At 37.6% G+C, this 13,509-nt stretch overlaps 1 protein-coding gene across 1 annotated transcript in view; it reads left to right on the forward strand.

The window, feature by feature from the left end:
• The window catches only part of babam2 (BRISC and BRCA1 A complex member 2), a 79,745-nt gene that overhangs the window by 13,069 nt on the left and 53,167 nt on the right, over positions 1-13,509 (forward strand). The window contains exon 5 of the mRNA XM_044141884.1: positions 12,568-12,762. Coding sequence (XP_043997819.1) covers positions 12,568-12,762 — 195 coding nt within the window. The remainder of the gene's footprint in view (positions 1-12,567; positions 12,763-13,509) is intronic.

Raw genomic sequence — 13,509 nt, forward strand, 5'->3', positions numbered from 1 at the left:
TCCATTAAGTCTGCTGTCAGGCCAATGAGTATCTTTCCTTTTCTAGTCTTCAACAGTCACATTGTTCTAACCTAAACTACTTAGGCAGCAAAAACAATTATGGGTCAAAATAGTCCTTTTAAGGCTCAAACTTTAATGCATTGGGGGATAAAAGAGACCTAAATACACCAGCTGCATGATGAGAGGCCACATGTCCCACAAATAAACCGTTTACTGCAGAACAGCTCCATGAGTAAAGGAATAAGACATTTATAGAGGTTGACTGTTAGTTGTTGTACTGCAGAGGCAGACTGGAAGCAGCAGATTGGACTGTGGGTAATTGACCACCATTGCTGCCCACCTCTGAGTTTCTTTTGTTTATAGATGGTCACTCATGTCAGGCCACACACGCTGCATGGCTTTGATTATATGTTGTCCCTGGTGAAAGTCATATGCCACTTTACCAGCATTATCCTTTATGTTAGCATCCTGCTTAAGGCTGTACGGCTCCCATATGTCAGGATTAAACTGATTTATCAAATGCCCTCTGTGTATTTTTCAATCTGAAGCCCAAATTTGCAAAGTTACTAGAAGTTATTTTTTTTATTTCCATAAGAAAGTAATAAAAAAGTGTATCTACCCTGGAAATGTAAGTAATCAATAAATCACATGACTAAGTCAACCTTTGAGGTAAAAAAAAAAAAATTCAAAATTCAAAATAGATAAAACTTACAATCTCTTTTATCTGTTTCATGCTTTGTTTGGTTCATATTTAACTTCTTGAGGTCCACTATAAATTGTCAATGACATTTGAAACTTCCAAAAATAATTATCCAGAGACATCAGTGCTATTTTTTAAAAAGCAAAAGTCATCTAAAATATAGTAGTACTTAGATTAAGCAAGGATAAATGACGGTTTGTAGTCTCTGTAAAGGTTCATTGTCAACACAGTGACACGTGCTACGCATTGGCGTCTGAAGAGACGATACCCTGGGGCTATTGAACAAACAAAGCACAATATTTTTTGACATATACACAGAGTGAATGCACTCTGTGAACTTAGTGCTATGTTTTCCTCCAAATATGGTTTTGTAGAAGATTTAGTTTTAACTCATCAGAGACACGCGTTAGTGTCCAGAATATGCGCAATTGAACTGATCTTAAGAAAGGAGCCCATCTTGCTTCATCCCATTGTAATCATCTTTTATTGTGTAAGTAATGTTTATATCTAACTGAATAAATTTAAATCAGAAAACTCACAATTGTACAATACATTTACTTCAACCCAGTTTCCATTTGAAATGAAGGGTGTATCAGAAACAGATTCATTCCAGAGCAGTAATTTGAAACGGAGGGTTATTTATTTTTTTTAGTTTATCTTTTTTATTTTCAGCTCAGTCTTCTATTTGGCAAACACAGACATATATTATTTGGAATTACATGGACAAAAAGTGTTCCATCTTTTTAGTTAGTTCTTCTCTTGGTGAGCATTGACTGATACTTGTAGGGGAAACCGATCCTATCCACTGATTGTATTTACCTTCACAGAAGTAAATACTGTTCCGTTTTGCTCTGCTGTGAGAGGTGAGACTGACATATCTGCCTACCAGGTCATGTCTGCACTCATGCTGTTAACAATAGGAACCCCTCTGTTGCCAACTTAACAAATTTGTCACTATATTTAGCGCAAACAAATCAGCATTGGCCAAAATAATAGTCGGTGGGTCAGACGTTTTAAAGATCAGTCAGCAGCCAGAAAACGGCATTAGCTGCACCCGTACTACTTAGTATACAATAAAACTGCAATAAATTAATTTTGATTGAGTCATTAGAGAAGGGTGAGTTTATAAGCTTAAAGAGCACTGTGGGTAACTCGTAGCTTAATGAAAAGCAGCTGTTAATCTTAAACTGCAAGAAAGAAATGATTTTTGGGACATCACCTTGCTTATCTCTAAAGTTTACTACAGACTTTTAACAGGTTAGGGGAAAATGTTGGGGATACACTTTAAAACTGTTACTGTGGTTGATGCTCATGCTTTAAAGACTAAGGTTTTGTGCTGTGGATTTTGCCTTTAAACTAAATGATTATCCTGATGTAATGTTCCCATTTATATGTGTGAGGCTGCACTTAAAAAGCTGGTGAGCATCTGTGCTTTTTACATCCTCAGTAGATGTGGTTTTGGTGAGAAACTTAGGTAAAAATGCTATGACTCAGTGTTACAACACAAATTTTTTTTTGACCTGCTTCAACATTTTTCTTTCTCATCAGATATTTCCTAAGAACAGTTTCTCCCCTTTTGGTTGTCAGTCACGTCACAACCTATATCAGCCAGTAGCCCAAGCCAACTTTCTCTCACAACGAAGAGGAGTTGGTTTAACAACATATGTTAACCAAAGCGATGACAGGAAAGAACCAGAACAGCTCTGCCCACGGGTTACAGGAAAAAATGACCAGAGAGAGAAGAAGGAAGTGAGAAGCAGTCGAGGCAGGAAGGGAGGAAAGGTGGAGAACAATACTACTTTTAATCTACTACGCAGATAATGTTGCATCATGCAGTCCATTGTCAGTAAGTGATGACAGCACTGATGCAATGTTCTTGTACAAGAATTTGCATAAAGTGCAACTCATTTGATCAAATCTGACTGGAAAACTGTTTGTTGTTGAAGTTTTGGACACATGCTACAGCATGTCTTGGTATGGTAATTATGGAGCTCCTCTTCATTTTCTTTGAATTAACAAAAAACAGTTTGTGATTGTAATACACTGGTATGTAATCATGACTTCTCACCACCCATTCCCTTACTTAATTTACTGCAAGCTTTCCAAACCCACCCACGTGTTTGATGAGTTAGAGATGATGCAATAACAACACAGGATGCATATGAAGCCATAAAAGGTTATCGCAGGCCTTCTGTGGTTTTACTCGGTGCGTGTAAATTAATTGAGTTGTTGCTTTCTGACAGGTATTCATGTAGAAACAGTCCTCCTGCATACAAAACAGTCTGGGCAAAAAATGGAATGGGACATAAGTATTTTGGATACGGAAAAATATTTGAATTTCCACCCTTTATTCCCAATGATGCTCAAACTGCGACACAAGTGTTACTGGTGGTACTTTAGTGGTGTTGAGGGAAGATTTTTATAACAGTAAGTTATAAAGTAAATACAAAGCAATGTTGCACTTATATTCCTAAATATAAGTTCCTGTCTAAATATAATTTTAAACACATTGATCTTTGCATCAGATACCTTTAAAAAGGTATCTGATGCAAACACCTTTTGTGATCTGAGGAAAGTCCATTGGGAATTGTGTGCTAGACCTGTGTTATGCCTCCCAGGTGAATCAGTGACTTATAAGGGGATGTTCCAACAGACTAACCAGTTTGTGCATGTTTCATATTTAAAACGTAGCCATTGTGAAATAAGCACTTTCTTTTTGTACTTTAAAAAGAGCTAAAAAGTCAATTAAAACTAAACATTTCAAACTACAAAGTGTAACGTTTTTATACCAGGATAAGTGTGGAAAATGCTACTGATGTTTCTACATTCTGCTCTGTTGAAATATAAAATGCTAATTTTAGAAGCAGAACCATAGCGATGAGAAATTCAATATATAAATATTTGTGACTTAAGGAACTGATTAGGTAAAAAAAAAACAATTGAAAGCAAGCACGCAACTTGTTGCATGTGCAATCTGTAAAATCCTGATATTTTACCTTCTTTAAATGCTTTAGAACATGGATATGCGTGACTTTTGGAGCATAGGATTACAGTTTACTTTGTAGAGGCTGATTCTAAACATTTGTGTCAATCAACTGAAAATGGCAAAGTATGGAATTTCAATATAGAAAATGTGTAGGAAGCATGTGTAGGACTCTCGTCATCCACAGAAATATCAAATATTGGACCACCTGTGGAACAATGTTGTTAAGATTTTTACTTGTCAGTCTTTAAAGGATTATATTCTTCTAGTTTTCTTTTAGTTTTGTTAATGAGACTAAATTAAACCAAATAAACTGCAATTCTCACCTCAAACTATTTTTTCTTCTATAATGAGTAAGGAGTTAAGTGTGCAGCACATAAGAGCTGTTATTTCTAACTGCACCGTTCTTTTTTAGATTCTACTCACCCGATCCTACCATTTGTCTGCTCCTCTGTCCCTTTTCTTTGTGTGCAGCATATCATTGCTCTGGTCTAGACTTGCCCTGCGATGCATGCAGGCAGTTAACGTTTTGGGAGTTTCCCACCGTTTAGCATGCTTCTCAGGCTGCATAAGCTTGCGCCTGATACTCGAGATTAACCTTGATGGCCTCACTACATGACTACGAATGTGTTCCCGTTTATCCATCCAGCAATTCTGAACTAGAGAGATGAGAAACAGTCTGGAGATTGAAATCATTGTGTATACACAAACTTGCGTAATATTGTCAAATTTTCTTTTTATTTTTCATGTACATTAATTTTTCCATCTTTGGTTTAAGAATAGGGAGACAAACATAAAACACCATCATGTCTTTGTTGCTGCACCTTACTTGTGTACCTATTTTGATTTCATGAAATCTCATGATGTCAAATCATCTTGACAGACCAATCAATATTGATCTGTAAAGATTTTTAACACTTGGTGAGGTTGTTTTTTATTTTGTCTTTTCACATTTTATATTTTCACGCCTCAACTTTATCATCTTTAGATAGAAAGTTTAAGATACTTTTATTTCAGATTTGGGCTGAGCTTGTTTTGAAGAAAAACTTGAACTGGAGTTTTTTTCTTTTTTTACTTTGATTTCAAAGCTTAGCTGGGTGTGAGGATTTTTTTTTATTATGTTTGTGAAAGACCAAACAAAAAAGTAATTCCAGAGTTTATTTTTTTGTGTGTGTGGGCGTGTGGGCGTGTGCGTGCATGTGTGTGTGTTGTTTTTTGTTTTGCTATACCTCAGATCAGGTCAACCCTGAAAAATGCAAAGGATTAAGGTTGTACTGGTTAATTACACTTTGAACATATACTCCATGATTTCACAAATTAAAAAGTGTGTTTTAAAGAACACTTGTAACTTAACAGACATCATCCTATATATTAGATTTAAGTATGGATTAATTTATTGTAGGTTTGACTGCTCTGGGTATTTAAAACGTTCAACTAAAGCTGAGCAAACGTCATCCACAGATGTTAAAACAGTGACATAACTCTTTAGAACACTTGCATACTAAAACCCAATAACAACTTTCATGGTTGTCATTTTCACTGGTGTACTGTTGCTCCTAATGCATTAGCATTCCTAACTGAAAAGGTATTTCCTTAGCATCCGTCGTTCTTCAGATCTTGTTTAGACTTTTATAAACATTTCTGTACAAACAGTAACAATAGCCTTGGAAAAGTTGTGAACATGATGCAATGTCTTAGTTTGGTAAAAGAAAAAAAAAGCCACATCTGTAGCGTGACTTCTGTCAAAAAATATGGCTCCACTTAAGTATGACAACCATTATCCCGGGGCGTCCAGCAGAAGACAATTGATCCAGACTTAGTTTCTTGCAATCCTTCTCTCCACTGATCTGTTGAGTTTCAGTATGCAGTATGTCATGTCTACGTGTGGATTAATGACAAGAGTTCAATTGTATAAAGTTGTGGAATTAACCCTCCTGATTTGGTGCAGAGCTCTATGGTACTTGTGTCGGCTTGCCATAAAGCAGAGCTCTGCTTTGCACTAATCTTATTCAGGTCTCTAGCAAACAGTAGAGACAATACTGTTCCAGCAGCTTCCCATAGTGCTATGAAGTTATGAAAAATACTTCACCTGTCTCTAAGTGACAGCTTAATAATGACATTTCTAGCCAAAGGTGAAATTTGACTTTGTATTATTAATGGGAAAGGCAAAAATTTTCCACCACTCATGGTGAATCCAACACACAGGACATCAATAAAAGTTTTATTGATTTTTCATCTTCCTTCTGCCATGTAGCTAGACCACATGTCCACGTTTAGGTGTACAAACTCCAAATTTCACATGCACAAATTTCACCTTGGAAATTCTTGGCTGGAGTAGGGCAAGCGATCGTCACCTCATTGTACAAGATCCATATGAAATGAATGGAGAGGGAGTAATATCACCTCCCATGTTTCAAGCCCATTCTTTGGTGATTGATCACTACCTTGTGTTACCAAAATTTAACCAAACAAACCTGCAAGTGTTTCAGACCTAATCAGCAAACCTAGGTAAAGACTTGTAGGAGAAGTGTTTTTGCACATTGAGACATGGCAATCAAGCTTTCAGGATAACTCCCACAAAGAACAAGGAGACTAAGGCATTTTAATCGCTCTTTCTTAATGAAAAAGGAAACTGTCCTGGCTTCACATCACCCCTGGCGATTCTAAATGCCAAACATTGGTGAGTGCTTCCTATCTACAACTCCGGCTCGTCCCATGTTACCATTCTAACAAAGGGCCTCAGATGGCCCATAAAGCTAGATTATTGTCATAGTGGGCATAGTGTACCAACTGTTGCTCCTGCTTCCTTCCTGCTTCAGGGAATAATGCGTTCCAGCTTTTATTGGAGTTTATTATTGGAAGGGCTCCCTGACAGGTCTGGGAATGCTCTTAATGGGCAGGGTATTGTTAGCCACGAGAGAAGGCTGATGGAAAGGGGGTCTTGTAATTCTGAAACACCAGCTGATGGACAGGGAAAAATAAGGGATGCAAGTGCCAGGAAAAAGATGGGACCCTCCTGTCAACCCCTCATAGTGGATTGATCTCAGGCTGAGGAGGTGTCAGAACCTGAGTAAAAGTAGTCAGAAAAGTGCTATTTCTGTCACCAAGTTCTGCTGCGTTGGACACAAGCCGCTCAGATCGCAGTGAAAAATGCTGGGCTGAGAATGCCAAGTGTCTTAAACACATGACAAGAGCAATTTAGCGTGATCTTACACTTGGCACTCTCTGGGGGCAAAACAGGGTGTGAGCCCACACTTGAATTAGAGACTAACAGAGATTAATTTAATACTTGGGAGTTTTTAATGCCTTGCACTTTCAAGTCTACAGCGGTTTATTGGATCAGGTTGCCAGCATCTATAAAAATCACATTAAAGACGTTAAAAACAAATATCTTCTTTTGGCCTATATAATTTTCTGGCAATTTCAGATGCCAGTCTCTCTCTCATTGGCCCAAGATAAATATTGGATCGAAAATGATACAGACGCATGGCAGAGGAAGACATAATTCTGTCAACTTAGGTCTATTCAGTGCCCAAATTAGGAGTACATTTTGTTCTTAAAGGAAGATGCTGCTCTTATTGAATTATTCAATCAGCATATATTTTCTATAAGTAACCACTAAAAAGATGGCACTGATTTGGGAAAAAAATGTTAGTTTATTTACCTTTAACTGAGAGCAAATGTTATCCATGTTAGTATTTATTTACCAATAAAGTGAATAAATAAAAAGTAAATAGCCCTAACCATAACATATGTTAATAAAGACAGCTGCCACTGAATGCTGTAGTAAACGATGTAGTAAATTCACTCCGATGCTAAGAGAAATTACCAAAATATCAGCTGCATCATATAGACTATGAGAGAAGACTAAGGCCTGGGAAAACATGCTTAATATTAGTGTGTGACTGTAAGCAAAAGAGCCAGAAGAACCTCTCTTCTTTAAAAGAAAAAGCAGCACAACTTGAATTTCCAAGGTTGTATCCGAATGATACAGAAAACATATCAAATAATAGTTTAATTTATTTCATGCCTAATTTATTTCATGTTTACATATTCTAGAACTGTTCTTTATGTTCTTGGGAATTTTGACCATATCATTGAGAGAGTGTACATTTAGTTCTACAATTTTAAACAAAATGTTCTATCTAGTTCTATGTCTAGTTATAGATAGATGAACTTAATTTTGCACCAACTAATGTTTTCCAAAAAATCCTGGCTAATATTTTAAACATTTAATGTTCCTTTCCACTTTTTACAAATAATTTTGACCAAGATGCCAACCATGCAAATTATTTATCAAAATCCCAGAGTGAAGTTAGAAAAAAATTAACGTTGAGTGCTTGAAAATACATCATAAATGGTTCATTTGTATTTTTGTGTATTAGCGTAAGACCCAAAACATTAAGTCTGTCTAAGCTGGAGAAATGTAATTTAACTGAATAAATCAATAGGCAACGAGAGCATTTTCCTTTTCAAAAGGAACGATGTTTTGTAATATTTATGTCGATGTTGGCTTCGCGACTGTTGTTTATCAACAACTTCGACTCACTGCTCTATGAATACCCAAGATGGAAAATCCCGCTAATGCTAATCCACTATATTTATAATATGCAGTTTTTAACATTGATAATGAATCAAATCCTAATATCTTCTGGTAATACGATTAGAAATTACTCTTAAAGATGTGCACTCTTTTTCAAAGAAATAGAAGGTATCAGTGGTTTATTTTTCCAAGTGACGTGTTTTATCATCAGCCAAGGTAGTGCTTAAAACATCTGACACAGGTTTAGCTAGTGCGTTGTGACAAAATAATTGGATTACAAGGTCCAGATTGAACTGGGGACTATTGTTGGGGCCTGTGATACTTACCCCCTGTGGTTAAAGCCCTAAGAAAGCGGTTTCTTCCAAACTGACGGATCCGAAGGCCATGTAGATGGATTTTTCTTTTCACTTCCTTTCATCAAACGTTAAATCTCAGCTTTCAGACTGCTCAGATTGTGACTACAGCATCTTTTTGTGTATATTCATGTATCAAATCTGTACATTTTCCGCAGGGCTTATTTTATTCATGTAGGAAAAAAGATAAAATAACACATAGATTTGTTTTGGCATACACAGCCTTCAGCAGAGCGTGCAAAATCAATTCAGTGAAGAGTCTGTACAGACTCACATGTCTGCAAACAGCCACGCTCGCACTGCATGAGTGCTGCTTCTCTTTCCTCACTGCTCCTTATTTTCTTTACCTCTTATGTTTGACCAATGTTTTCTTCAGCATTCAGGCTCTACCTTGTTAACAGAAAATCAAAACATTCAGAGCAGCATGAAAGAAACAACTGTTACGTTCTCCTGTTGTTGGCCTTTCCGATGCCCTTTTTGTGACACAGCTGTAGGGTTTTGTCATTTTGATTCCCTCCAAAGCTACACTGAAGGAAAAGTTTCATTGAATGGTTGGATTTATGCAATAAAATTTGTTATAACTGAATTTGCACTGTTAGCTTCTGGAGTTATGTACATCTTTCTGATCCCAACATTTGATTCAGCCACTTTCAACTGTAGCATTAAGGGAAAAGAGCCATATTATCTTCAGTCAACTCCAATTGGTTGTTACAAGGTCTAGTACTGAAAAAATGGGTTTTATTTGTATTTATTACAGTATTCAAAAAAGAACATCCACTATTTTCAGCTCATAAACATATCAACCATAGGGAAAGTAAGCTAGTTTTCGGGGTTTTTTTATTGTTTCAAACAACAATTAGTTATGCGAGTAAAAGCTGTAAGTAGCTTTTAAAGCCACAGCCACTCCTTGATATATTGGTAAGACTCAGCTTAGTTTGCTACAAAATGGAACAACACAGAAAACTAGGATCTACATGTCCAGTTCGTGATGCTCTCTTGGATCATTTGCCAAACCATAAATATCTTCCCAGGTGAAAACAATTTCAGCAGACAGTTTGTGTGTCCTTTCGGAGTCCCTTGTTCATTTCTTCTTAGGTACTTGATAAAGAATTACATGTTACATTGTTGGGTTACATGTGAGAATAACCCACATTGAAGCTGATTTACAATACAGGTGTAAATCCTTATAGGTGTGCCTAAGTCCAGTCCTAGACAGCTGCCTTCCTGCAACTTTTCGATGCATCCCTGCTCCAACACCATCTATCCATCCATCCATCTTCTTCCGCTTATCCGGGGTCGGGTCGCAAGGGTGTCCTGCCCCAAGTGGAGGAGTTCAAGTATCTCGGGATCTTGTTCACGAATGGGGGAAGAAGGGAGCGGGAGATCGGCGTTGGCGCAGCGTCTGCTCCAACACACCTGATTCAAATGAACTGCTTCTTACCAGGCCTCTGCTGAGCTGGATGACGGCTGCTGAGAGACTTCAGCTATTATATCCAGGTGTGTTGGAAGAGGGATGCATCTAAATGTTACTGGGTGGTAGCTCTCAAGGACTGGCCTTGGGCACCCCTGATCTATTGTGCAAATCATTTAAATGCATGGAGTCACATGATCTCTACTTTTTGCCCTTGGAATTTTCCTTTCAAAGAAAATGAATAGATGAACCATACGGTCATGCATTTATAAGGAAACTATCATTAATGATCTTTCGTCGTTTACTGTTGCTATGAGGACTTTTCATCATATTCGTCTTTACTTTGTTGGCACAATAAATTGCTTTTTCAGTTTGCTTGAAACATATTTTTAGTGGCCTTCATTTATTCCTGGAAAACAATCTGCTTGATGTGGGAGCAGCACAATACAAGCCCAGGCTCTCTGTCATTGGCCACTGGAGCAGCTCACTTTAACCACTAACCGTGTGGAGACTTTAGCTGTAATTACCCATGAAGTGTTTATACTGCTGTGCTGTCCTCACACCCACAAATCATGCTCCTCTTCTTTTTTCTCAACAGCACTTGTCCTGTTGGGAACATATCAGCCCTGTGCATCACAGCTATAGCTTGAAACATTATTTTCCACTTCTTTTCAACTACGGTTTCATGATTTACCCGTCAGAGACAGCAAACGTGCAGAGACTCGGCCCACTTTCTGCCTGGCCTTGGCCTACTTGCCTGAACTCTGCAGTGTTGTTTCTGCTCCTTCTCCCACCTCGGATCCCTCCCTCCTCGCTCTCGTCCTCCTCATAGGAGTTTTGCTGATATTCTCTGTCACAATCCTGACACAGCACTTCCTCGGTCTCAGCTCGCTCCTGCCCGGGGGCTCTGACTGCTTCTTTTGGACAATGCCCATCTTTGTTTGCGTCTCTCCCCCTTCGTTTCGGGAATCCAGGCATTGCTGGTAACCACTGGTAGACCAGGATGATGAGGTCACTGACTCTCTTTGGCCTGCCCTTGCCACTGCCACCAATCCCTCCTGAAACAATGGGAGCTTTCTCCTTTGGGCTGAGACAGGCCTGCAGACAGACAGTTGTGGAGACAAGCTATTGCAAGTCAGAAACATCCTGCTTTTGTCATCTAAATGTAGCTGATATTAATAGTTAATTCCCACCCCAATTAATCCTTCCACTTAACGGATGTGTATTTAAATGTCCTAGTTTTTGCTTAGACCGGTTTTCATTTTTTATGCTTGTGTGCAGCCAAGTTACACATTTACCTTGCCAAGATGCTTACGTTATCAAGTTTACAAGGCTCGTTTAGTTAGAAAACACTTCTTTACTTTCAGAATGAATTGAGGGAGAAGTCACTTTCATTTTTAGGTCTCATTGCAAACCTATAATTCCAAGAAATTTCATTCAGTTTCTCCTTTCTATCATTTGTCGACATAGAGTGAATCTGGAACACCTCTGATAAAATGTTAGTTTTCTGTAATAAAGAGTTTCAAAACTTTTCTAAAGTTTAATGGGGCATTTAACCTACACATTTAATCAATAAGTGTACACATCCTGAAGCAAGCTTTAACTTTAATTAAAGATTGCTCTCTTCTTCTGAAGATAGATGTTTTCTAACACATTTTGTCCTGAACGCTGGCTTGGAAAACCTAAACCTTTAATGACCTCTCTGCAAACTTTGTTCGTTTGGCAATGTGTCATTTTGTGTTTCTAAAATTTCTAAAATATAGCACAGTAGAAATACAACAATAACCTCAAAAATATTTGATGTATGGCAAAATTGATTTTTTTTCTTGTTTAAAATGGAGTTAAGACTCAAACTGTGTTATATACATATAAAAATGAACAGTGATTTTTTTTTACCTTGATTTGTAAATAATTCCTGCATATTGCAGGCACTTTTAGAGTAACATTACAAGAGCAAAATCATTCAATATTTTTTGTCACAGTATTATTGTTTACATATAATAAACTTTTTTAACATCTCAATCATGAATAGATTGTTCGTCCTTAGGAAAAAATAAATAAAACAGGATAAATTTGTTTGTAAACCTTTTATTTGACAGTAAGTTATCCACGGTATAAATATCACTGCTGTTTACAGCTGGAGTCAGATGGTTCAGTACTTTTCCATATCACCTAAATCAGGACATCCTTCAGCACAGCCTGCTTCCTTTATGCTCTTTTAATAGGAATAAGATTTTTCTTCCTCCTTCTGGGACACATTTGTTTTTAGTTACCATATTTTTCCCGGATTCAACAACGGGACTATTTTCTGCTCCTTGTAGTTATAACACACTAAAGTTGCTTTTCCACGAGTCAAAATACCTGAAACAAGTAGTTCAGTATAAAAAAAAATATTTTAGGTGCACACAGTTGAGTTTAATTTGCAATATATGCAGTTTAAAAAAATATCTTGCCTGCTTTGCTCTAATCGATCATGAAAAGGCCCAGACAGCGCTCTTTGTTCATTTACTCTACACTATAGTACGACTTTAATTCCTTTTTTTGTGTTGTTTTTCCCATCTTTGATGTCTTATGCAGCACCTGGTCCACTGGGATCCTGGAAATCCAGAGAGTTTGCTTCAGCTGGTGAAGGAGCTCATCCAGCAGTACCATCAGTACCAGTGCCAGCGCCTGCGTGAGAGCTCCCGGCTCCTGTTTGAGTACGACAGCCTGTTGGAAGATCCCAGCTACGGACGGAACCTGGAGATTTATGCTGGACGGAAAAACAGCTGGGTAAGATATATATATAACACCCTGCTTGGTTTTTTCATAACTAGCAGGATTGTTATGAAAAAAAAAAGTTGCTGAAGTAAAAGAAAAATGAGTCACATGTATTTAAACTAAAGTAATGCTGTGCTCGGACAACAAAATGTTGCAATCGTCATATGACTCTTGTTTTGTAATATTGCAGGATTACAATCTAAAAGAAATAACTCATTTAAAAACAATCAACAGGAACAATTGTGTCATAAGACTTCTTGTTTCCTGCTTTAAATCGCTGTTATCTGATGTCGGCCACATGTGTCGTTATGTGCAAATTTGTAAAAAAACAACAAAAATAATTCTGAGAAAAGGAAGCCACAAAACCCAACTGGTGAAGTTGTGCTTCATCCTTTTCTGAGGCTGATTTTTCATTCTTAGGTAGACATATCCTGTACCTTTTCACATCAGGAAAAACCTTTTCCTCTAACGGTGTTGAAGACTTAAACTCCTTCTGTGCTGCTTGTTAAATAGCAGTGGCCCTTACAGAGTGGGATGGACAGACGTCTCAGAGTCTGCCAGCTGAGCTTGGCCGTCACAGTGTCTGTTGATAGGTGGTCTTGGACCTTGATGTTTTCTGTCATGTCACCATGGTAATGTTGATCTGTTATTGGAAATGGCAAATCAAATGGAAAGAAGCTCTGGTTGCAACACTTGAGGACTAAACATAACCACTGGTTGCAAAAAATAAATACATTGATATCAGACAGATTCTTGTGT

Source organism: Gambusia affinis, linkage group LG16 (genome assembly GCF_019740435.1).
Source record: "Gambusia affinis linkage group LG16, SWU_Gaff_1.0, whole genome shotgun sequence".
Lineage (NCBI taxonomy): Eukaryota > Metazoa > Chordata > Actinopteri > Cyprinodontiformes > Poeciliidae > Gambusia > Gambusia affinis.